At 34.2% G+C, this 26944-nt stretch overlaps 1 protein-coding gene across 1 annotated transcript in view; it reads right to left on the bottom strand.

Annotated features, from left to right (window-relative positions):
- Positions 1–26944, bottom strand: part of CSMD1 (CUB and Sushi multiple domains 1) — a 1068142-nt gene that overhangs the window by 141056 nt on the left and 900142 nt on the right. The window contains exons 27-36 of the mRNA XM_041477428.1: positions 25050–25241; positions 22791–22929; positions 20626–20813; positions 18533–18727; positions 16074–16190; positions 14527–14640; positions 12566–12661; positions 5169–5372; positions 3879–4003; positions 3183–3279 (exon numbers count right to left, since the gene is read on the bottom strand). Coding sequence (XP_041333362.1) covers positions 3183–3279; positions 3879–4003; positions 5169–5372; positions 12566–12661; positions 14527–14640; positions 16074–16190; positions 18533–18727; positions 20626–20813; positions 22791–22929; positions 25050–25241 — 1467 coding nt within the window. The remainder of the gene's footprint in view (positions 1–3182; positions 3280–3878; positions 4004–5168; positions 5373–12565; positions 12662–14526; positions 14641–16073; positions 16191–18532; positions 18728–20625; positions 20814–22790; positions 22930–25049; positions 25242–26944) is intronic.

The following is a 26944-nucleotide window of genomic DNA, read 5'->3' on the forward strand; positions in this document are numbered from 1 at the left end:
AGCTGAATATGAATCAGCAGCACACTGCTGCAGTAAAGAAGGCAAATTGGTTCCTGAGCTGCACCCAGAGCTGTATTACTAGCAGAGATAGAGAAACAATCATACTGCTCTTCTCAGCACTTTGTCAGGCTGTGTGTGGAGTATTGTGTTCCATTTTGGTCCTCACAACGCATGAAAGACAAGGACAGACTGGAGATGTCCAAAGGAGGACCATAAAGATGCTCTAAGGCTGGAGAACTTACCCCGTGAGAAAAGACCAAAGGAGTTGGTCTCTTCTTCCTGTAGAAAAGAAGGCTCAGAGGGGACCTCATCATAGTATTCCAGCACCTAAAGGGCTCCTCACTTCTGGGAGCCACAGGGAGAAGACACGGGGCAAGAGCTCCAAGATGCACAGGGGAATGTTTCATCTTAACACTAGAAAGAACGTTTTTACCATGGGAACTACCACGCCCTGCAGCAACCACTCAGGTGACATGGTAGAGTCCCCATTGCTGGACGTTCCAAAAATACAACTGAACAGAGTACTGGACAATATCATTTAGGTTTCCTTTCTTACAAAAGGTTGAATTACATGATCTTGTGAAGTCCTTTCCAGCCTGGATTGTTCTATGATTTTGTGATTCTATGATCTAGCTGGAATTCTACTATTCACTGCTAACTTCTGCCTTTTCTGCGATTGGGTATATGAAGCATGGAAGATGTGTTTCAGTGTGGTGACTAGACGTAGTGCCCTAATTGTCTTGGACTTCCTTTACTGTCAGTAGAGAGAAATAGTACTTAAAGGGCAGGAGCAGATATCACTGATGATAGCTTAAGTGTAGATACCTCCATGCTAGAAATGTGTATATATTAATGCTCATGTAGACGGATACTATGGCAGGATATGGGGAGTCTTTACAGACTTCATAACTTTTTGATTGAGAATCTGTAGTGTGGAAAATAGGCAGCTTTCCTAGGAGGCAGTAAATGCACACAAGTTTCGTCTAAAGGCTTATAAAGGAATGAGGACTGATAGGTTTCCTACTTAGAAGTCCCATTATGGTATTATTACTGAAGATTGCATCCATTTCAAGTATCAGCAATGGCAACAAAGAGTAATGTATCTCATTCCACAGGTAAACATTACACTCAATGTGTGAAAGTCTGTGTAGCTACCTAAGAAATTTCTAGGCCAAGAATGGAGATCAATGGTCATTTTAAGCATTTCTTGGATTAACACAAGCATACAGCATGGGTCACATTTTTACCTAATTTCTTTCTAAATTTAACTACCATCACAAAGGTAGATTCTCCAGATGTCAACCTCAATGACTACTGTATTTGTTTTCCCTCTCTCTGTAAATGTCAATACACACATATAAATATACATATGTATTCAAAGGAAGGATCTGCTCTACACATCATGCAGCCAATGTTATACAGAGAAGAGAGTTTCACTGAGCACATAACGAGCTCAAACAGGCAATCTCAGTCATCCAGGAATCGTGGAAAGGATTATGGACTGGCCAAAAAGACACAGACTCAGTGAATTCACCTTTCCAAATCAACTCTCTGACATAATCAGCACAATTTAGTCAGTTCTTAGTAATTGTACACCTTTACCTCTTGAACGTGTATTCAGAAGACAGAAGAAGCCACAGAGAGTGAATCAGAAGACATTAGTTTCATACAAGATTTAGTAAGAGAGAAATTTTACCACTCATGAAATCATTCCTGGAATTCAGTTTCAATACCACATCATTGGTTCCGTTTTGAGAACAGAAGATTTAATGTTCTCTTTACATATTCTTTCCCATGCAGAAAAATAGTTCTTCATTTTAGATCTGACATTCATTATACAAAAGACAAGTCCACAATAAATCCATGCTACTTTATCTCCAATGAAATATTTCTAATATAAAAAGTTGTCTTTTTCAGTTTCCCTGGATATTAGGAAGGATTTTAAGCTAAAGCAAGATGACACACTTATTTTGTAGAATAAGAAGTGCCGTGAGTCTTGAGTATTGTTAAATAGAATATTGTTAAATGCATAGTTTAATCTGTTCTTTATCCAATGGTTCCAATATATTAGCCACATAATTCACTTCCAAAAGTAGATTAATTTTCATAATTTATTTTCCTTATTGCCAATTTAGCATACAGCCTCATTACTAGCACTCAAATTAATATGTTACAACTCTTGTGCTGGGTCTGGTTGGGATGGAATTAATCACTGTAGGTGGCACAGTGCTGTGTTTTGGTTTTGTGACCAAAACCATATTGATAACAAGGGAATGTTTGAGGTATTGCTGAACAGCACTTACACAGTGTCATGGCCTTCCCACACCATCCCACCAGTGAGGAGGCTGAGGGTAGCCAAGAATCTGGGAGGTGACACAGCCAGGACAGCCGCCCCTAACTGACCAAAGGGATATGCCACACCTTGTGGCATTGTGTTAATCAGTAATTTTTTTACCCTGATTCTTCATTTCCTTACTAATCCAATATACATCTATACTTCAAAAGTTTGTGAAATGACCAGAGGCAAAAATCCATCTGCTTTAGCTACATCAGGATCAGAGCAGTAATCATGAGTCTGGGTTATTATTCATGACCTAATCCCTTTCTCTTGGTTTGGTTTATAGAACACACTTTCTAGAAAAAAGTCCCATATAAAAAGAGAAAAAGTGTATGTGCTTGATGTATTTTAAATAACTAATTATCTGTTCTTTTAATATTCCAGTTGTATTAAAATGGTTTGTTCTGTGAGGTCTGGTGAGTTTAGGTGAAGATTGAATGCTTCATCTTTTTCATGAGAAAGGCAGGCTAATAAGGATAAGTTAAGTCAAAGCTGTCAAGAAAAGCTCCTTGAATGTCAGTACCAATTTATATCCATGTATCTCCTCCATGCGAGGGCCGGGAAAGATAAAATAAAGGATTTTTTGAGAGTATTATCAACTAAATTCCACTAATCAAAGTTAAATATTTTAGTGTCCTATTTTCTTCTGAAAACCTCTTTGAATTTGAATATTGACATGCTTACGCCAGCTGAAGTCTCCTCCCAAAAACAAGAACATTTCATAATGGTATCAGAAATTATGAATATATACTCCTTATCTATATGTGTGAGCAAATAAAGACATGTTCTCTCACATACATATCTATATATAAAACTGTATCTTTAAATCATGGTATATCCTAACCTGAAAAGCTCCCAAGACGTGGTGCTGTCATATCTCCACCATCGTATATTTCAAGGGAGTCCCAATTATGTTCAGTTGCAAAGCTGATGACCTGGATCTATAAAACAGGACCACAGAACTTTTTTAGGCCAACAAGCCATGTGCATCTTTAAATGTTCTAAAACCAACAAAATGAAAAGAAATTAAAAATAAGATATCCAAACAAAAGCCACATCAGTGAAAGGAATGCAAATGAAAAATGAATATTCACTTTTTGCATTGTGTTAACTCTTAGAAAATATGACACAAGGTAAGTAAGAAGGATTTTGCATAAGCGTTGCATCATTTTGAATAATTACTCAAAGTGTAAATGAGCAGATAATCAAGATAGCTGCAGCGCTCTCAAGGGCCTCAGTAATACCCTAGCAGATAGAAAGAGCTGGTATTTGTATATCAGATTGAAGGATCAGGACCTGCTTTCAATATACAACACAATTAAAACAAAAAATATCTTGTTAATCACTACCTATTCATACCCCTGTGTGAAAATAAAGTAAAATAAAATAAAGCTAACCAAAGAACAATAATGAGAAATCCAAAGCACTAATATTTCAAGTACTCCAGTCCCCAGTTATAGAATTACTAATCTATGAAATGTTTAGAGAAATAAACAAAAAAAGTATTTAATATTCCATGCTTGACAGAACACGGACTTGCCTGAATACCTGATCCCTCAGTCACTATGATTTTCCACACACAATTCAAGCTGTTACCATAAGGTTCAGGGTAACCTGGTGAAAGAATAGTACCTCTGCGCTCAGTAAAATTCCCACTGCATGGCACTGAAAGAAAGTATTATCACAAATTATTACACAACTTAAACCACTTCAGAGAACAGAGAAGTAATAATAATTTTACTAAGATCAAGATAATTATAATAATCTGTTTTTGTAGCATTAAGACACATAGACATGAAGCAATCATCTGAATTTAGAATGCATCTTATCTAAAATACATTAATGATATCCAGAATAAGATACAACCTGCCTGAATAAACAATTCAGAAATGAACTTAATTTTGCATGTGTACAGCCTAGAACAGCCCAGCAGCAGAGGGGTCATATCTTACTTAGAGTAAGAACAAACTGTAAATACATAACATTAAACATGATCATGATGGACAGAAATCATGTGAATTTACCCACAGCCCAAGATATTTCCAATATTGAATCTAGTTTATAAAAGCGGTGTAGTACATTAAATATTTTTTAGTGTATACACATTTGGTTCTTTAAGGTTCAAGAAAACTGAACAACAATAACAACATCAACCACCACACCAAAAAACAAAACAAAACAAACCCTGAACATAAAAACCCAACAGAATATGCAGAAAACAGGATATCTGCATTTATTTTTAGAACACTCTAATTAATGCTAGAGTAAATTCCTAGGAATAGGAATGACTTTTAAATAAAAATCCAGATAGGGAGAAGGTAAAAACATTTCAACATTTACAAAAAAGCTTTAGTGCTAAGCATTATTTCAGTGGAGGTCTATTGACAGACTAAAGAAAATTAATTATACTTAACAATGCCACCATCCTTCAATACACACTATGATTTTGCATGAAAAAAGAAATCATTATCCTATGTCTGATAGAAATACGTAAGCACTGTGTAATAAAACAGGTATAGACACTTCTGGAGAATTAAATTCTCTCTTGTATTTCAAGTCGTAGATAAGTCATGAAAATAATGAATGTTCAAGAAAATGTGCATCACACTTGTTCATATAATATAAGTCATTATATGAAACAATATACTGCCTATGAGCCAGCTGGTACTCAATTATTTCTTGATATGGAAAACTGCTCTTTTAAATTGTGCATGACTGATATTAATCGAAGGAGAGTGAATATATGGGTTAAACACTATTTTCTGAAACAATTCCTGCATCCTCATTCAGAGACTGTGACAGAACAGACAATGTAAATGTAATTGCTTACCTACACAGCTTGGTACTGTGTCATTCCACTGAGCTAAGGCATTTGGTACAGACTGACACCGGATAGCTTTTGAGCCTTGTAGCAGATAGCCAGGACTACACTCAAACCGAACAACAGAGCCTGCTGAAAACTCAGAGCCAATTCTCCTTCCATATCTAGGCTCTGGAACTGAGCTACACTGTGTATCACTTGTGCGTGGAACAGCTGTATACAGAGAGAAAAATATAAAGTCATGAATACAAATGACAGTCATAATAAAAAAAAATAGACCAGTAAAAATACTGATTGTTTTTTATAGGACAGAGCTTAATTCATGTTACTTGCTCTGCTTCTGTGTTCTCAAAGAATGGACTAATGCTTTCATGGCTGTTAGCTGGAATGTGGTTTTGGGCTGTGCCTGTGTACAGTCATGTGAGTGCCATGGCAGCTCGGAGACATTTTGACTTTGGATGCACATCTTTAGGCATGAGAAGATCAGTGGGTGTTTCTCTGGCTCTCTTCAATGACAGGATACTACATCTACCACCTACTTCACTTAACAAATATGGGGACTTCAGCTTCTCACTAGAACTTTCTCATATAGAAGCCAAGAAAAATTTTATGGTGTAGCTAATCAAATATAAAGAAAATATAATCAGATATAAAGAAATAATCAGATATAAAGAAAATAATTTGTAAGTATCTTACAAATATTTAATTTATCATATTGGATCATATTATCATATTGATCATATTTATCATACACTGTCCAGGCTATGTCAGTGTTTTCTTTTGACAACAATTTTTTTTTTACCAGTAATGCCTGGGAATTCATAAACCAGATGTGATACAAGAACAGTTAAAAGACTGCAAGTAATATATAAAGAGCAAAATAATAACATTCATTAGAAGACTATGAGATAGTTTTCCCTTTGGCTTCGTTACTTATAAAGACTTCTTAATAACAGGTATTTTTTATGTCTACTGACTTTTGCTGTTGTGCATATTGTTCATATAGAAAACTGCTCTTACTACATATCATTTTGCAGTTAGTAAATGCCAATTTAAACACAAATGCAAATATTTATACAGAAAATGACAGAGTGTGCAATATCATCTATGTTTTACAGTATAATAAATAAAGGTAAATTTTAAAAATCTTATTAAATATATGCAATTTTTCTGTGTGAGTGTCATGCTCAAAAGCTTTGTTTCATCACCTTGGTTTGTTCAAGAATTAGTTTTAGAGTGTCACTGCATCTAATTATGAATAAGCAACACCATGAAAATTGCCTGCGATTTAGTCCTTAAGTCAACCACACAAAATGGCACCAGGGAGGAAAAAAAAACCACAAAGAAGGTGGGTGTTACACTTTATTCCTGGAAGATTTTCAAGCATGGTGCTTCTGGCTCACTAATGTATGCAGAATCACAGCTATATTTAGTTTTATTTTACAGCATTATGTTTAAATTCCTTTGCGGACCCATAAGCGTGAAGAGTGATATTTCTGCCTGTTCATGGGCACAACTGTACACACCCCCACCACACCTGTTCAGTTACCCTGGTCACTAAGTAAAAGACAAGGTGTATACAGCTTACACATACTTATTCTAATATTGATAACTTTACTCTCATCCTATTTCTTATGCTGTCATTTGCTCTATTCAAAATCATAATTAAATTTTAAGTACTTATAAATGCTCCAAAAATTAACATTTCCTAACAAGTTGGATACGGAGCACTCATTGAAATCAATTTTATCTTAAATCTAGGATTTAACATGCAACACATTTTAGCAGAACAATGAAAGTTGTCATTTAAGATTACATTACCAGTTTAAGCATTGCTACCACCTATAACAGTTATTTGCCCAAGTATTACTGAATGTAGAGAAAAGCTTTTTCTCAGAAGATTTATAAATCATTAATACTAGCAATAACAGAAAAAAATACATTCTCTTTTTTATTAATATGCAGTCAGTTGATTAGTCAGACAAGGTGAGACAGATACAATAACATGTATTTTTCTTCTAAAGCAGTACACTGGTCGGTTGCAGATTTTAACCTTGAAAGCTATAGAAAGTTGTAAAATGTACTCAGGATTTAAAGAATGATCAGAGGTAAACTACCATACTCCTGGGTAAACGCGTAATACAGCAAAACAAAGGCAAATCCTTTTTATTAAGTTTTTTTTAAATGGTTAAACACCTTTCACAGTTTAAACAAACAACTCACCTTTCAGCAAACTTAATATACCTGTCTTTGCTCAAATACATAGGAATTTGTCATTAAGTTCTCAACAGGACCTCAGTATCACACAGATGCTCTATAAAACTTGTTCATGCACGCAGTTCTAATACTGGCAGGAAACCTTTCTGCACTTGTGGAAGGAAAATGATGAAACCATAGTTCAGGGATTTCACAGAGTCACAGTTCTTCCTGATGGTAACCTGCAGGCCAGATGCAGACTGCGAGGTCAATTCAGCTGATCCACCTTGTTCTTTTTTTCTCTTTTATTTGGATTAACAGCCTGTTCTCTACCCACTCATCTTCTGTACCAGCACTGTTTTACTCACATCTTTTTATTCCATGTTATTGTATACAGTGGAATAAATGATGACTTTACAATAGCCTACATGATGATGGCTGCTAACACATCCAATCTGTCATAGGTCTGGAACTACAGCTTCTGGCGTGTAATTAAGCATTAATACATCTCTTGGTCAGGGCTACTTGTTCAAATGGGCATTTTGGCCACGAGATAAATCATTCACAATTATGTGACAGAAGAGGGCTCAGTACATTCTTGTGGACAAACCAGTTTAGATTCAAGAAATTAGAACTTAATTATGCTTAATTTACTAACAATTTTACACAAGCTTCTGATCACTGACTCAGGAATTAAAGAGGACACAAAAAATCAATCAAATTAATTAAACAGTTTTACTTCATTCTCACCAGGCTCAGGCTCAACTTCAAGCACCTGTCCTCTCCTTTTTCCCAACTTCCTTGTGTCCATCTTTGTTGTACCAATGAGGTGAGAGGCAGCACAGGAAGTTAGGGTATGTGCTCTCTTTTTGCTTTCCCCCACCTTCTCTAACAATGTATTTAGCATTTTACTCGTGTTTCTCCTCCTTTTTGCTTTTTCAGGTTTCCACATCACCCTATTTCTGAATGTTGCTTCTGCAGCATGGGTCATCCATGAGCCACGGTTCCTACCGCAGAATAGTACTTTCACAGGCTGCCAACCCCTCTGAGGTGTTCTCACTCCAGCAGCTGTCCCCCAGAGGCCACAGCCCCTTCAGAAGCCCTTCTTCAGGGAGTGCCTCTTTCCAAGAGTGCCTCCAACAATCCTTCCAGCAGCGTCTCTAGCAGCACGTACCCAGCAGCACCTCGGCCCCAAAGCAGTTGTCACTCTCAAATATTTCTGAGGCACCACTTGTTCTTCTGACTAGTGGGAATGTAGGCATGTGAGAGATTGCTCACACCAGCTTCACAGGATGCTGTTTGTGAATAGCTCATGGTAGCTTGAGGCCTCCTCCTACACAGGTCACCACCTCAGCCACTGGTTAGTTAAACTTTTAGCTTCTCACATGTCCAAAGCTTATCTGTCTTACCTAAGAGGTTACATGAACGGACTGAAAATTTTAGCATCGCTCCTGGAGTATTTTCCACTCATTGTGTGGAAGAAACTCTTCCTCAGCCTCCTATGGGAATACCATCTTTCTCTATGTATTTTTTCACCCAATTTTATAAAAGAGTCAAATCCATAGAAAAAATAATCCTTCCTGTTTCTCTAACCCTTACCTAGCAACCACATCTGGAGACTCCCTGCAGCAGCTCTGCAGGCAAAGGACAATTTTTAAGTCAGATTTAAAAACATCCTATAACTTTCAGTAATAGCATTAGGAAATTTGCATACATGCACTAGTAGTATATAGTTTTTTTGCGTAACTAGACCTTTTAGCACCTCTCAATAAAGAATGTCAGATCATATGGTTTCATTATAATATTCCCTTATGAAAGTTATTTTCCTGTGAGCAAGCTATCTTTGACATGATAGCAAATTTAGGAGCAGTTTACTAGCACTCTTAAATTAGTTCACACAGCAGAAATACTTTTTTAGACTAAAAGCTGACATTCTACTGAGATCAGTCCTGACAGCCAGAAACATCCATGGCTGCAGTTGTATCAAATTATTCTATTGCCCACAAGAAACACCCAATGACATTTAAAATTGACATTTTGCTCATTTTTTCAGAAGTTTTACTGATACTCTGTTAATGGTTACTTGTGAGACAAGAAATGCTAAAGATACAAAATCACCATGAGGTACTATTTTTTTTAATCCTTCTCTCTCCCTCTCTACTCCCCCACCCCTTCTGCCTTAAGAATAGATGCAATGCAAGCTATAGATAACAACAAAGTTAGGTAGTTCCACACTGCTTAAAATGGGATTTAAATAGTTCATGGAAAAATGCAGAATAGTTTCTAACATCTGTAAAAAGTTAGGGGAAAAAAGGTCTGTTTCTTTAAAAGGTGACACAACTGACAGCTCAGCTGAAATGCCTCCAAGATTACTTCAGCTGGAAGAGACCAACAACAATCATCCAACTGCCTTTCCAATTCAGGACTGACCAAGTTAAAACTTGTTATTAAATGCATTTTTCAAATTCCTCTTAAACACTGACAGGCTCAGGGCATCAATTACCTCTCCAGGATGTCTGCTTTAAAGCAGGACATAATGTGTCATGGTAGCACATATAAAAAGTAATACTAACAGTCTTAATTCTGCTCTCTAATTACACTTAGCAGACAATGTGGGCCTGTGCATTTTATTCTTGTAACAAACTAGATCAACTTGATTGTTAAAGCCACAATCTTCTTTTATTTTTGTCTTCTTTGTCTTCTTCATCCTAGTATACTAACTTTCTTAATAATCCTCTTTAAAATATCAATTGACATAATAAACTAGTTCATGTATTGTATAACAAGTAAAACAAGACAAATATTAAAACACCATCAATATTTGGACGGTAGAAAGGTAATTACTTTTTAAGGAAGGAACTCTGTACTGCTGCAGCCTGAGTTATAAAAAATATAGGCTCTTGTTTCTTAGGTGATGTCATAGCAGGAAGAAAATCATAAGAAAGCCTGAAAAAAAAGATCCCAGTCTTTTTACATGTGATTGTTCTTAGCATATATCAACATACCTGACCCTAATATTTTGGAAGACTCAATATTCATTTAGTCTCATATTACAAACACTCTTTACCTATTGCATTAATTACAAGGAAATGTGATCATCTGAGGAAAGAAATGAAGTCATAGATGGCATACCCAAATCAAAAGAAGTTATTGAGGAAAGTGGCAGCACAAAAGCCATTAAAACTGAATCAGATGCTAAAGCCCCTATCTGTCGGTTGTTCAAACCAGAATGTGAAATAAGGCAAGCAATAACCTTTTCTCCCTCGAGCCTTCCTTTTAGCTTTTACCTACAGTGTTGTCAACCTAGACTTCTCAAGCTGTATCAGAGAGGCATTCCATTTTCTATAGTAATTATCCTCCATTTTTCAGTAAATGTTTCACACCACTGTGAAACAAAATTGAAATCAGCCCAGTGGAAAAGAGAACAGGGAAGAAGGTCAGTCTGGAATAGAGGGCAATAAATAAAATGATTGACTTTGCAGACCAGCTTACTGTGTTCAGTGTGAGAGTGGATGTAATTTCTGAAGTATTTAAAAGGCTAGCAAGCAGGTGATCATTGGATGTATCACATGCTTTATAAGAAGAGGAAAAAAAAATCTCAAAAAGAGCTTATTAAATCCCACTAACTCATTAATCAATATATGTATACGTATATAACTATATTTAGTAAAGCTCTTAATATATATATTTTAAAACATATGAAAATGTTATTTAAATATTTAAATAAAGCTATTTAAATCCCATGGCATTTAAATAGCTTCATGATTTTTTATGAGACAAACAAAGTGACATTTTCTAACTCATTTTGTGCTCGCATTTGTTAAAATCTATTTCTTAGAGTTAATGAAAGTATAAATGTCTGAAATGAGGCATAGCATTGTGCTCTCCTGGAGGCTTCGTATTCAATAGCACTCTACGTGTGTATATATACAGCTAATAGAATCATGGGGTTTTGTCACTATGAATTCTTCAAAAGCAGCAAAAAAGTAACACTTCAGAGTGTTAACAATAACAGAGTAGGACAGAAATATGTCATTCAAATGCAAATGAATAAGAACTCAAATGCTGAAAGCGCTTTTCTAACTCCAAAAGTTTATAGTCCTCCTCTTTTACGGTTAATTTTGGATGACAAGTTTTAATGGAAGTGTATGTAAGATACTTTTGATGTGTAACAAGAGCAGGTAACAGTATCTTGATATATATCCAAAGGAGAGTGTTCAGTCATGGTGATATCTTTCTATAAACACAGGAGTCAGAAGGCTTAACAATCAGTCCTACCAAGCTTCTTTAAACTGTGGAAATATTCTTGAGGTAAGACATTTCTTTCCATTTATTTTTCGTGTCAAACTAACACACTAAAACTCTACATAAAGAACTCCAATCTTAAAAAAAAAAAAAAATAAAAGAGGAATCTAGAAAACTTAATAATATTGTTTAAAACTATTCCAAACTACTTTCACGCTTCACTTTAGTAAAAGCGTGCAATGACTCTCTCATTAAGCTTACTGGGTGTGTATACAATACATCTAGTGAGCTGCCCAGAAGCCAGTCCCTTTGGGACTGCATTTGTTGCCTGTACAGGCAATGAATCTGTAAGCAATGCTCCCGGTGTCACCAGACTGCATTCAAGACTCATGGATCAGCTAAGCATGCTCTGCTGCCCAGCAGAATGCTAACAGACTTGGCCATGCTGTGACATTCTTGCATTTCAGCGGCAGAGTGCAGACATGCACAGAATGTCTCCTCAAGGTCAGCTGGGTCAGAAACAGACCAGCAAGTCTCCCACCCAGACTTCAATACTGAAATTGCCTGATGGTCTCTGCTGCAGCAATTTTCTCTCCAAGCTCTTCAAGACAGAATCCTTAGCAGCCTAAACAAAAACTTGAAAAATCAACTGGGAATACTGAGAAAGACTAATACAATTAAGCACACTCCTAAACCCCCTGAGCTCACTCAGCAGTAAGGGAGCAATAGATTGCCAACTACTGAGAAAGGCTGGACATACTCAAGTCTGTGTGGCCAGACAGGATAAACACAGACAACTGCTGTTAGAAAGCCAGTCTGCCATCAGGAGAAGTCCCTGATCTCTGGAAAAAAGGTGAAGACTACACTCACATTTAAAGCAATAAATTAAGGCATATGCAGAATTAAAAATAATACAATTCATGAAATTGGCACCTCTGTCTTCCACCAAAAGCAGACATGTTTACCTTGGTAAACAAAGTGAAAGCCCCTGGCTGATGCCCCACTCTTAGCACTGAATCGCAGAAGAATTTGATTAGATGTAGCCAAAGGCAATGTCTCTCCTACAAATGGAAACAGAAAATAAATACACAAAACAGAAACAACAGTTATAGCTCTTCAATACATAATCAAATATGCTGTTAAAACACACAGTTTCATGTTTTCCTCTATAGTTAAAAAAACATAAATAACATTGTACAAAATTAAATTTGCCATGGCCAGAATAAAAACACTTCATGATTCAACAAGAGAAACCTGGAATTTACTGCAGCAGCTGGAACTAGAGCTACAATAAACTACGTGATGCGAACCCTACTGCTGTTTGGGCCAAAATTATTAGAAGACTTTTTAGTTAACTCTTTTCTGTGACCGAGAGGTTTACTTTGCCTTGCAAAACACATTAAACAAATAAAAGCATTTGAAAAATGCCACAGGAGTCTTCATGGAATGTTTACCATTTCAAGACTAAAACAGAGGGAGTAAACTCATGACTTGTTTTATGTAGTGGCTTCAATAAATAGTTCATGTGACCACATGAACTTCCATACAGTTCATGTGGTCACACATTAACTATATTACGTTATTACCTTTCTTATGGCATTTCAAATTTTATTTCTGATTTGTGAATTAATAAAAAAGTATTAAATATACTTTATCTCTTTTCCTGGCATATTTGTCAGGAGTCATGATAAAATTTCAATAATGAAACACTCTAGACAAAATTGCAGTACTTGTACAACAATTCCACTACATATGACTACAGTTTTTATTCTCTCTGGACTCTATGAAGCCATATTTTATTAAATTCTTCAGAAATTAATGATAATTTAAAATATCATCTATAACTAGGTATATAAGTCTTTCACTTTAATTAGTTTTATACTATTGCAACTAGAAATTCCATGTAGGAGAATCCTATCCTGAATCAATAAAAATCAGATATGTGACAAGTAATAAATAAAAATCAGTAGTTTAAATACCCTTCAAGTATTTTTAAATGTCTGCTGTAAAAACAGACATTAGTTCCAACTTTTATATGCCAGTTTGATGCAGTAAAATTTGGTGTTGGGATCAGCTGTCTCAAATTTAAAAATTTAAATTTTTTTGTTGTTGAACTTTTGTCAGTAATTAAACAAATCTTAGAATCTTTTGTGAGCTCATAACACAAATATCTGGACTTACCAGAGAAAAATTAAGAATGGAGTTTTTAATGTAATCATATATTTACTACAAATCAAATAGATATGTTACATTCTTTTCCCATTAAATATTTCTCCAATTATTCAAAGTAAAAACCAAGAACCCATGAATAGCCCTGCACCGCAAAAATATTAAACTCACATATAAACTCTCCAAAATACTAGGAGTGTTTAACAAAATGCATTAATTGCTGCAGAAATATAAAAACTATACTTACTGAAGATGAATACATTCATTATATATGCACACATTGGAAATGTGGCCATGTTGAAATCCATATAAGCCTAATTATGATTTCACAGGGTCAACACTTTGCTATAGTTACCTGAATGCAACAGCTGGCCCGCTTTTAGTCTAAGTGCATGTTTGCATACAAATAATTGCATTTTGTAAATACAAGTAATTTGTGTAAATTAGCCATTCAGAATATGTAGATGTGTATTTCAAAAGGTTTAAGGGCAGAGAAGACAATTATAGCATCCAATCTGCCCTCTTACATAGAGATCTGAGAACTTCATTCAACTTTTTCTACACCCACCCCAGGATCAGTTCTTGCCTAACCATATGTTCCAGAATAATGACTTGATTCAAAGATTTAGAAGGTACTCTACTTCCTTTAGCATCCTGTTCAAATAATTTTATTTCCAAAGTAAATTCATACCATTCTCATGATGATTTTTTTTCCAAACTGAGCTGTGTAAGAAATGTATATTTCTGTATTAATTACCTGAGTGGGATCCAGACAGAGAACTAAGAAGTCTAGCCTGAGAGTTTTCTCCATCAAATAATTCTGCGACATCATTCAAAGCTGTCTGAAAATAGGCAAATTGTCCAAACACAACTAAATTTAAAAAACAAAATTAAAAAAAGGATAGAGAGAAAAAAAAAAAAAAAGAGAGAGAGGAGATAAAAGAACTTAGTGTTAAAAATTGAATTTAAAGATGTATTTCTGTTTGTCTTATTTATTAATGAATTCTTGCATAAACTTTTCCAATTTATACAATTGTCTAATGTGATACAACAGCTGTATTAAACTTAAGTGCAAGAATATTTTTTGTTTTCATTATTTCCATATTTTTAATTAAAACCAAATTTATTAAATCATGCTTTTACCAAAACTGTGACCTCCAGTCAAACAAGTCTTATTGTTTAGGTACCTATAAGAATAAGAAAATGGAATATCTAAACAGAAATGTTTGTAACAAAATTACATTGCCAAATATAGCAACTATTAAGGATCATCTATTATCACATGGGATTAGTTGCTTACCTTGCTTTAGTCTGAGGAAATATTTTTAAACTTACTGGTTTGTCAAATTTTTAAATTTGCATTAGTACTTCTTTTATCAGCAGGCTATAAAAACTGATCAAATATTAGAAAATACCAGTGTGATACCAACTTTGACATTTTGTTACACTTAATTTGCACTTCATCTGTACATAATTTAAAGTATATTAATAAATAATTTAATATTACATCTCACTAAATATCAAATAGTTCCCCAAATTCAAATATCATCTAGAAATAGAAACATGAAGTAAAACCAAGTCAATAAAAATATTATTTTGTCATTCTAGCCATCAATATTTTGTTTACAGCTGAGTCCTTACAGGTTTCATTGTACACAGAAAGTACCAAATGCATTAAGTTGCTGTGAATTAAGCCTCTTGATAAATAAGTAGTAAGTATTTGTCTGGACTTAGGAAAAACCTGCTTTGCAGGAAACTACACCTAACATACAATTGCTAGAGTTTTAAAGATTCTGTCCAAGTATTTACACACATTGAAATAATCAGTTTAGTGATTTTTCACAAGCATTTCTGGTACTTTCATGCAGATATGCTTCCACTGTACATGTTAAACAAGTGTGATTCCACTCATCTTACCCTTGTCATAACATGAAAGACAAAAAGCTAGAAAGTAAAAGGAATATAAGAGCTTGTTTTGTGACACCTGATTTTACTTTGCAGGAAGCATGAATGAATGATTATCCTATAATGATGAATAATGTAAATAACAAAGGTATTCAGGATGTGTTTAGATAGCAAACATAGATGTCTTATCTGAAGTCAATTGGTTACTCTAGGGAGAAGTAAAAGGTTAAAATCCTAGAATAATTTTCCATGTCAGGAATATATTTAGTTTTATAAACAATTTGCCATATAATGTAAACCTAAGGTCATTACTCCACGTAAAGGACATTTAAACAGTAAGACAATGATAATGATTAGGAAAATTATAATGATTGATAAATCAATAGAAGAAATTCTTACCAAATTCTTTAGGGACAGTTATTGAATAATGGCAAGTCTGTCCAGCAGTGTAATTATGAGGATAATTTGGTGATAAAACCACTCCCTCTGATCCAGTATACTGGCCTCCACATGGTGCTGGAAACAAATACAGAGAAACATGTTATATTAATTTGAGCTGTCTATATTAGTTACATCTGAAAAAGAAAAAAAAAATCTAAAGATCAGAAAATGACTCTTTACTGGTTTTGCTTTTGTTTGGTTTACCTGTTCTGAAATATCTAGTGGTTCTTTCTCAGGAGATAATTTTATTATAATTTCTTGAAAATTAGAATTAATGAAAGTTTTATTTGGCTACAAGTAATCACATAGGACAGGAAGTAAAAGTTATTTAATTGAAATATACTGTTAATACAGGCTTTAGGTTGGGTTTTAATTTAAATATGTCTATATCTATCCATGTTAAAAACAGGTGAGGAAAATATGTGGTACCACATTAAAAATGGTACAGAGGAATACATAGATATGCTGGCCCTACAGAATGCCAAAAATTCTGCTTTGTGAAAGTATGCTTGAATTGCTTTTTTTTCTTCATATCTTACCAGATTATGAAAATTGCACATAGATTATACATATAAAAAATCGTTGGCTTCATATGTATGTTAAAAAAAAAAAAAAAAGGAACAGAAAGGTAAGAGAAAGTTTTTAGAGCTTCAGAAGTTAGAAGACCTACTGAAGAATAGTGCAGCTCAAATCCCCAAGACAAGTCAAGATTTATATGAGTAGTAGTACCGTGCGTATCATGAGAAAAACAATGAACAGTGTATGCATGGCATGTTCCTCCATGTATGGGCCGTAAATGTGGCATATTAAGGGACAGATGGAGTGACTATTTTTAAGTTCAAATATCTCCTTGTGCTGGATATTGAGCAAATAGATTTCTATAAACTGAAATCAAAGTACTGCTGTCACTCTTCTCACATTTTGGAAAATCTTGGCTTCCTATCAAAATCTTCATTAAAAGATAAGTCTTGTATTAAATTAGTTGCATGCAATTCAGTGCTCTTTTTATTGTGAGAAATGTGTTCATAAAAAAATAGTTTTCACCAGAATAACAGATTGTTGTAAGAAGTTATCTTACCCAATAATGAAGAAACCACTAATGAAATTATTTTATAAATAAATTGATAAATAAGGTTGTTAAAAATAGCACAGTCATATTAATTTGCTTTTAAGCAATGAAGATCTCTTTCCACTATAAAACACAAAGTAAATCAATATTACCCTGCTGTGGGTATCTTGCATATAGCAGAGTACCACCCAACAGCTTCCTGGGAACTGACTCAGAGGAGGACCCATGGCCCAGGTGGACAACAAGGTCATTGATGAGGGGCTGCGAAAACAACTTGTTAACAACTCCTGGCTCTGCAGACCTGGCTCATGTGCTGTGCAGCTCTGCCTAGTGAGTGAGCTTGTGCTTTGGATATCTTTGGCTCTTAGCCCTTATTGAACCCCGGTACTTTCTGCTCCTTGACAGCTCTTTAAAATCATGCTTGAAATATCTGCACAAGTTTGACTTCCTTATACAAAAAGGCAGCAATTAATACTACAAATCCACATCTTCTCTTAGCTGCTTATATGAATTATTCAAAAATCCAATGTAATGATAGAAGATGAGAAGTTTGATTTATCAGTAGGCAGAATAGGATTATGTGGCTGAGGTGAAACTCAAATATCACAAGGAATTAGTTCATGGCATGAATTTAAAATCTTCATAATTTCCTTCTCTTCTTGCTTTGAGAATATCAGAAACTATGCTACAGAGTCTGATTACTGCATGAAATTCTCAAGTCCTGAACATTTCATTGCAATGAAAGTGTATCACACTTAATTTAAAACAAATTGTAAATTTATGGAGTTATAAAAACATTTCCCTCTAAACTGTGTTTTTTATAATTAAAAATCTAAAATTTTGAAGGAGATTATTTTTCAACATAAATAAATTAGTACTTTATGGACTTTATTAACTAATATATGTAACTTATTTTTGATTTGTAAAATTGTTCCATATACAGATACATATACACAACACAAACACTGAAACAAGGAATAGAGGATAAATTAGTCCACAGTTCTGAGACGTCACTCTTATTTTCTGCCTCAGTAACTATAATTCTTATTCCGATATGACAATTAATGCAGCATTGAGATGGCTGTAATAGCTATTCTAAATAATACTGGGTGTCTAAAGAATCTTACATATTACATTGCAATCATTATATGAACATGTGTTGATTCCAGAGTTTAAAGACATTTTAAATACTTAATATATTATTGACTAAGCTATAATTAATCTTAATTCTTTTTTTTTTCTTTTTTTTGCACAAGACATATATGTAGAAATAGTGGAAATAGTCTTGGGGACTGAGAAACTGAATTCACTAGGCAGACAAGGGAAATGGTAAGAAAAGAGCACATACCATTACAAGATGGCAACGCTCTGTTCCAAGCCGGCTTTCCATCCGCACCAATTACACATGTTATAGTTGAAGGTTCAATAATCTTATATCCAGAATCACACTGGTAAGTAATAGTTGAACCAAGCTTAAAGTCTGTTCCAATTCTTGTACCATTCATGATGTTTCCAGGATCAAAACAAGCTTCCCGTGGCTTTTCTGTTAAAACGAATGACAATAAATCTATACATACTTTCAATAAAAAAAAAGGCAAAACAAACTATTCTCAGTGATTTTTTTCAGACAGTTTAATTTATTCAACAGCTTATTAATCTATTATTTTTGTTGAATCATGTATCATGGATGTTTGCTTAAGACTGATTATCTGGAAGAGGAAATTATAATGAAGCTGAGACTGAATGATTCCATAAACTTTCCTATTTAGTATTGAGAAAAAGAATAACCAGTTCTAGAATTCACCACTTCTATATGTATATTTGTGACAAAAGGAAGACTAAGGAAAATGTGAGTCCTCTCCAGAAAGAAATGGGAGACCTGGTTACCCAGGTTACCTAGGACATGGAAAAGGCTGAGGTAGTCAACAACAAGGGAATGTAGTGATAGGACAAGGGAGAGTGGCTTCAAACTGAAAGAGGGTAGGTTTAGATTAAATATAAGGAAGTCATCCTTTACCATGAACATGGTGAGGCACTGGAACAGGTTGCCCAGAGAGGTTTTGGATGTCACCTCCCTGGAAGTATTCAAGGTAAGGTTGGATGGGGCTTTGAGCACCCAGTCTAGAGGAAGGTGTCCCTACCATGGCAGGGGTGTTGGAACTAGATGATCTTTAGGTCTTTTCCAACTCAAAAGTGTTCTATAATTTTATACAATCTATATAAATTACTGAATAATATACATCAGAAAAATATTAAATTATTAGGCAAAAACATCCTGCCCATTGAGTACAATAACTTTTTAAAATATGGTAACCTGTTCTTGTATCTTTTATTTTTTTATCTCTTTATAGTTTCATTTAACTCTCAGTTGAATAGAGGAACTCATATCACACTATGCTGAGAGCACAGTGAAAATGTGTATGCATAGACACACAGTGAAAATGTGTATGCACATTTTCAATTGCCATCTTCATCTCTTTATCTCCTTCCGCTCAACATCTCATTTTCTTTCCTTGCAGGCTTTGCAGACTTCCTGGAACAAATTGTTTTCCCATTTTTTTGATATTTTTTTTAGACGGGGACAAACAGTCTAAGATTTTATTTATGGCAATATGACAATTTCTTTGGGAGAAGAACCTTGCACTCATGGAGAATAATTTGTGATGCTGGATGACAGATGAAGACTAAACATAAAAATTATTTCTTTTTCACTCCTTTCTCTTTTATCGGTATATATTTTTCTGTATTTCTTAGATATTTTTGTTCTTCATTTTTAACATGTATATTAATGTGGTTTGCTTCAATTGCCAAGAATAAGAAGCTGAGGCAGCACTTCTGCTGCTGAAAAACAGCTTGATAAAAAACAGCAAAGATTATAATTAAGCCACAGACAACATCTGCGACTGGAAAAGAAAGGAGCATCTTCAATGATTGTCTGGCTTTAATAAACAGTCACTGTAACCCAGTCATTATCCAGTAAGAGGTACCTTCTACAAAAAAAAAAAAAAAAAAAAAAAGAAAGAAAATACTAACCAGTAGTATTAATTCAAAAATGCATTTGTAGATTCAAAACAATGTGGAAAGGAAAATGTCTTGGTATGTATTGACAAGAAAGAGGAAGTAGTCAGGTGGTCTTCTTGGGTAAGACAATTTCACTATTGTCAAACTTTTTTCCAAATGCTACTTTTGATGGGCATCTTCTACCTACTTTTTTTTTTCTGGAAGATGAAAATGTGCATAAGTGATGTGAAAGAGATTTTATTAAATAGGATGTCTGTGTTCCTCACATATTAACAGAAAATAGTTTTTAAAACATACATTGATGCATAAATGTATTTGGCAATTCAGTTGTGAGTACATATAGAAGGAAACAGATTTGAGTCTCAATAATTACTAAGTAACATCGTTTTCCTTTTATTTAGACTACGATGAGAACAGTACCTTTATAGTCAATGGCAAATCCTGACATTCCAACAGAAGCATCACTGCGAAAAGCCAGAAACAGACTGTTACCACTGCTCTCTATTCTTTCAGGAGCTTGCGAGCCTTGAAAACTGCCAATTAGAGGACTGTTGGAATCTTCTCCTTCATAAATATGTAGAAAATCATAACTGGGTTCCATATTAAAACTGAAAACAAAAGGAAAAAATAATTAAGTCTTTGGGATTTTTTTTATTGAGTTAAACATTACTGTGACTGTAGTTGCCAATTTTCTGCCTAACACATTTTCTTCTCCAGAAATAAATGCCTTTTTAAACATGATTCACAGTATAAAAATTCACTGTGGAGTTCTTTTTATCATTGATATGAATGCATTAAGCTTTCCAAAAGCCATTATGAATATCCTCCCACCTGTCTTTAACACCTTTCTCAAGATCATGGAATCATGACTCAGAAAGGCTGCCTCTGACCAGAGGACCAAAGGAATGATCCAGAAAAGTAACCTGAATTAAAAGTCCAGCTTTTAGTTGGCTAAACTGAATGATACTAAATCCACCCATTACAAACATCTTTATCATTTTAGAAAATAAATGCTTTCATATGCATAGACCACTATCTTGGAACTTGTCTTTCTCCTTACCCAGATGATATCAGACAGGATAAACGAATGTGAATTAATAATAATTCTCACTAAACCATCTATGTTATGCTATATTTGATTGCATTTATATGCTTTACATAGAAATGATGAAGACAATATGAATGGAATGTCTTTCAGAGTAATTTGAGGTGAGTTCAGGAGGGGTCCCTGCTCTCTGAAAGGTGGCCAATGTTACTGCAATTTACAAGAGAGAAGAACCAGGGAACTCCAGGCCTGTCCAACTTCAGCTGCTGAAAAGTGTGTGTATTACTGGACAGCAACAATTTAGAAAATTTATTGGAAGTAGAGCATAAAAAGAAAATTCCATTATATTTCTCATATTGTACTCCCTACAATAATACTCACAAAGAAATCTGGATGCTGAGTAACTGTGAGTTTCTTTCTTCATATTTGAAATGGAGCATTTGAGTTGATTTTTTAGGCAATCCACAGAAATATGCAGTTTACTATACCTATCATGTGACATCTTTAAGAGTGTAATTAGTGGGAAACTATTCTCATCCATTAATGTTATTTGATAAAATACCAGCACAAGAGAATTACTTTATTTTTTATTATGTAATTTTAAGTACCCTAGGATTCCATTCTTTAATTTTGTGTCTGTCAATAATTTTTAGAAAATAAACTGCAGTCTGTAATTAAAGAAAACTGATTTTGTTTTAGTTTGGTGTCATTTTGTTGTTGTTGTTGTTTTGGTGCTATGTTGCCTTTTTTCATAGAAAGGGTGCAAATATTATGCAGCAAAATTCTCAACATGCCACCATCTCTTCCTAAAAGAATCACAACTGATCAACATTCCACTGAAGTCAACAACGTTACCATTCTCAGCTTTAAAATCACACTTAAAACACAGTACCAAAAATGAAAAAAAAATTGCATTTACATCTACAGACACAGCAAGGAAGGTGATTACATAGGACTGATTCAATTAGAAATGACAAACAGAATGCATGAATATGACTGCATCCCTGAACTTCAACTCATAAAAATCTATGCAACACATATAGGTTGGTTATGGAACACAGAGGAAATAATTAAAGTTATGACACAATATTAGCTCAGTGTCTTTCATCTCTTGACTAAGTAGAACAATAATTTTTCTGGTCTATGCACTATAAGCCAAGTATATTTAGGCTGCATTTCTTAAAAACCTGAAAGAACTGGCTTACAGATAGAATTTCCACTACACTTTCAGTCTCGACTATTAGTTACAATAGCATAAATCAAGCACTTCTAGAAATTAATATGGTCTTTAAAGGATTTTTATTTGCTATTTCACAGAAACTTATGTTCTTCAGTAACATATTAGATAGCAGATGTACCATACTGCTATATATTTTTCTTTTACATTACTTGGAATCAATGATATAGCACATATTAGATATATGCGCCAGAACATAGACATAGAATCTAATTAGAAGCTTTAAAAAATTATAAATATTGCCATTTCTAGATTTGACATTTAAAACCCTTTAAAATAAAGGCATTCATAGAGAAATTGTACCTTTTGAATATCAAGGCAATGACAAAGTCAGGGTTTACTTTTATTCTCCAGTCACATTCTTTCCCAGGAGGATAAGGCTGTGGATAGTTAGGTGACAAAATAACTCCTGCTGGGCCTGTCAGGTTTCCTCCACATGCAGCTGTCACAATGTAAAAAGAAATAGGAATAAAGTCACATGTTAATTTCATAAACACATAATAGCTTTTAAGTAGAAGAAAATGACTTCTACATTTACCAAAAATAATTATATTTTTTTAAAGCACAGAACTTTCCCACTTCCTGTGAGCATAAAAATTTCCATTTTCCTCCTAAAAAGGTGATCTCTGTACATATTCAAAAGTGGTAATGGAAGAAATTTTTCTAAAGGAATAAAAATATGAAGTCAAATAGGAAGTCCTGTGTATTTTTGGTATTAATCCTGTCTCTATCATGCTGAAAATTTCTTATGTACTGAAAGTACTTTAAAAACTAGGAAACCTCAATAGTAGGACTCAGGTTGCAGTTTCTATTGACCAAGATGTTGCAGTAACCAATTTGATTCATGTAGTAAAAGATATTACCCAAATCAAAAATCAAATACATTCATTTTGTTACCATGAATTCAACTTTTAAACAGATAAGGAATCCTACTCTCACAGATGATAATCACATCTACAAAGTCTAACAAAAGTACACCTAACAAAAAAGTAAAGTAGTCAAGACAGGCTGCATCTCCATTACCAAGTCAATTAAACTAAGAGAAACACATTTATAGTGCAAAACAGTTGGTACTAAAGATTTGGAATCTACACTAAACATTTTAAAGAGATTTCTTCTCAGGCCATTCCATTTATAGGTCAGCATACTAAAGTAAGGACTTTATGAAAATTTTAAAATTACATATAATGGCTTTACAGAACTCTTAAGGTTTCTACTACACTTAAGATTACTTTAATCTTTCTCCTTCAAATTCACGTTGAGTATATGGAAGAATAACAGCAATTACATATATATATATATATATATATATGTTTATTTATTTATTTATTTATTTTTCCCCAAAGGGATTCTCTCTTTCTTTCTGTCTTATTTCCTTCTTTCTTTAAGGTTTGTTTTGTTGGGGTTTTATACTAGATTGTAAAGAAAAATTGAGTGATTACAATTGGTATCTAAAGCAAAAATATGAATCTTCCAGATTTAGATACATATATATTATTTTAATTTTTAAAAAATATTTACTTTGTGAATGATCCCAATATATTTAGTAAGCATTTTCATACTGCTTTGTACACTGGACATAAGGTATCCAGAAGATAGTATGCAGATTATGTGTTTCTCCAATTCTGTTACATGACATGGAGTCAGAGAAACTACCCTTGAATCCTTCACACTATTTTTACTTCAGAGAAACAGAGGGACTGCAGCTGTTTAAGGATATGCTATTTTGGAAAGTGTGTCCAAAATGCCTTGTAGAAAGAAAAAGCATTATGTTTATTCCAGTGATATTGTATCTGGAATTTAGGATTGCTAAAGTAAGTCTTCATTTAATTATAAATCAGTACACAACAAAATAACAAGGATTAAAAAAATTACTATGCCTAGCAGAAAACAATTTGCAGGTGTTGATTACTCCTAGAAAACCTACATTAATGACCTCAAAAATACTATTCAGAAAAACTTCTAAGCTTGTAATTATTGTCTACTGACAAGAACCTCAGGGAAACCTTTACACAATCTAGCACTATGGATCCGCCCTCTCTTGATGCTACGGAAATACATCTAATTTCTTTCAACAGCACTGTCACTTGGATCCCCTCCTCTGCATCTACTTTTTCCAATAAGTATCCATCTTCCAAGATATTGCACAGGATGGGTATTTAATCTGTAATATAATTCAGAAAAAAAAAAAAATATATAATGTTCATAAAATATTTTGAATAAATAATGGTCACAGTTTATGTAATCAAACTATTATATAGAAGAACATTTTAATGAAACCATTTCAACATTAATTTTTTTATTCAAATCAGCACTTCTGTCTACTTATTTCTATTAGACTTTGTAATTTTTAAACTTTTCCGAACTTTTAAGAATAAAGTAAGAAAATCATACCCAAAAAACACTGTTAAGCAAGGGAACAAGACTGACATTGTCTGTAAGTACAAAATAACTGAGCTCTGCAGAGATCATCACTCCAGCATGAGCACCATATGCTCAGTAATTGACAAGAAATCTGATCTGTATTAGTCCTAAATAGAGACAAACATCTCATTTTAATACCTATGCATGTAGGGGGATCAGGCTGCCAAAAGAACCGATTATTCAGTTGCACACATGTAATTTTAGCCTGCCCTTGCAGCTGATAGCCTGGGTCACACTGGAAGGTGGTGGTGTCTCCAGGTTCCCTGCTGTCTCCGTATCTAGTGCCGTTCTGTGGTGTCCCAGGGTCATTACAAGTTGATGCAATGGAAGCTGCAAGGGAATGATGAAAGAAAAGATGTAAGGTGTAGATACTTACCCTGCATAATCAAATGCACGACAGGTTCATATTAGCATTTTAACCAGACGCAGTATTATTCACTCTTCAGGTAATGCAGGAAGACATTTTGTTTCTTTACTTTTATAAAAATCTGCCCACTGAGATACATCATGATTATGTTGACTTCCTGCCATTATCTTTAGTATTACATATAGACTGATTTTGTGCAGTTAATATACCACAAGAACTAGTAACTCCTTTTCTCTTTTTAATATTCTGGTTATCAAAATAAATTTGGTACCTTTTCCAAAACAGGTTAAGTATCAAGTTATAAATAATGTTGTTCAATAGTCCTACTATCATGCAGCATGCAAATGCTCTTTACCCATCTGGATAAATCAAACAGTAGTTTATGCAGCCCTGAAGTTTTCATTTCAGGGGCAAGAAACAACTTTCCTAGAGATCATTTAAACTGGATCTTAGCAAAATACCTCACTTATGATCAGTCTTCAGTAGCTGGATATGGATTTTACTTTCTAAAAGACTAAATTATTTGAAAAGCAATGTTAAACTAAGCAGAGCAACCAGACAATGCAAATAACCACTCAAAAAGTGGATACACAGATCCACATCTAATACAGATTTCTGGAAGATGCCAGGTCTCTTCTGGCTTCAGGTTCTCTTCTACTGGCTTCAGGTATTGACATATTGAGTTGCAATAAACTTTGCAGTCCTCCAAAGGAAAGAAGGTCCATCTCTTGAGACTAATGTCCCTACTGAATTGCACTCTGTTTCCTACTGGTCCTTACCCAAACATCTTTTTCAAAAACTCACTACAACTGTGAACAAAAACCAAAATAAGAGGTCATAAATCCAGGTGCATCCCAGTTGCCATGAATGGTACTGGTGTTTACCACCAGTATGCAACCTTCGTGTCCATAATAACACGTTTTCTGAATTAACAGCTGCATCTACTCCTTCCGTCCACACCAAAAGAGTGCACCACTACAAGAAACAGCAAGAGCAGCTAAACATTGGCCAACTTGAAACAACTGCTAGGTTGTACTACTGGAAAACTTTTTAAATTTTTTTCCCTGTGTTGTAAATTTTCAGAAGAGAGAAAGGTTGAAAATAGAAAAAAAAAGTAAAATAAGAAACAACAAACAACTCTTTAAGTGGTTTTATGCATGTTCTAGTGAATGGGTGGTCACAGATAAATCACAGAAATTGTAAAACATTCTTATAGGAGAATTCATGGATTATTATAATTAACATTTAGAAACACTTAGAAACACAGAAACTTTGTTTGACATTTTATTATTCATAGTTTTTTGTTCTTGTTTCCATTTCAAAACAATAGATCTCATACTTTGGATCATTCCTATATGTAAATGAAGTAAAAAAACATGGTAGGTTTTTAACGCTGGTAAATGTTTTTCCACTAGGAATTAAAGTAATAGCTGTCACTACTAATGAGTGCTGTGTAAGGATTCCCCAGGCACCACTCTGACAATGTACATGACACCCCATAGCAGTGCAGTTTACCAAAAAGTATGTTTGGCCACTAGGGAATGAAAGCATGGTCACAACCTCAGAGAAGTTTTTCCTGATTTGATAGACAATAGCAGCTCTGAACAACAGATTGCTCTAGTGTGTATCTGTTAAAGACTTGAAATTCTTCCAAATAAATAAGCAC

The sequence above is a fragment of the Pyrgilauda ruficollis genome, unplaced genomic scaffold (assembly GCF_017590135.1).
Source record: "Pyrgilauda ruficollis isolate IOZ18807 unplaced genomic scaffold, ASM1759013v1 scaffold40, whole genome shotgun sequence".
Classification (NCBI taxonomy): domain Eukaryota; kingdom Metazoa; phylum Chordata; class Aves; order Passeriformes; family Passeridae; genus Pyrgilauda; species Pyrgilauda ruficollis.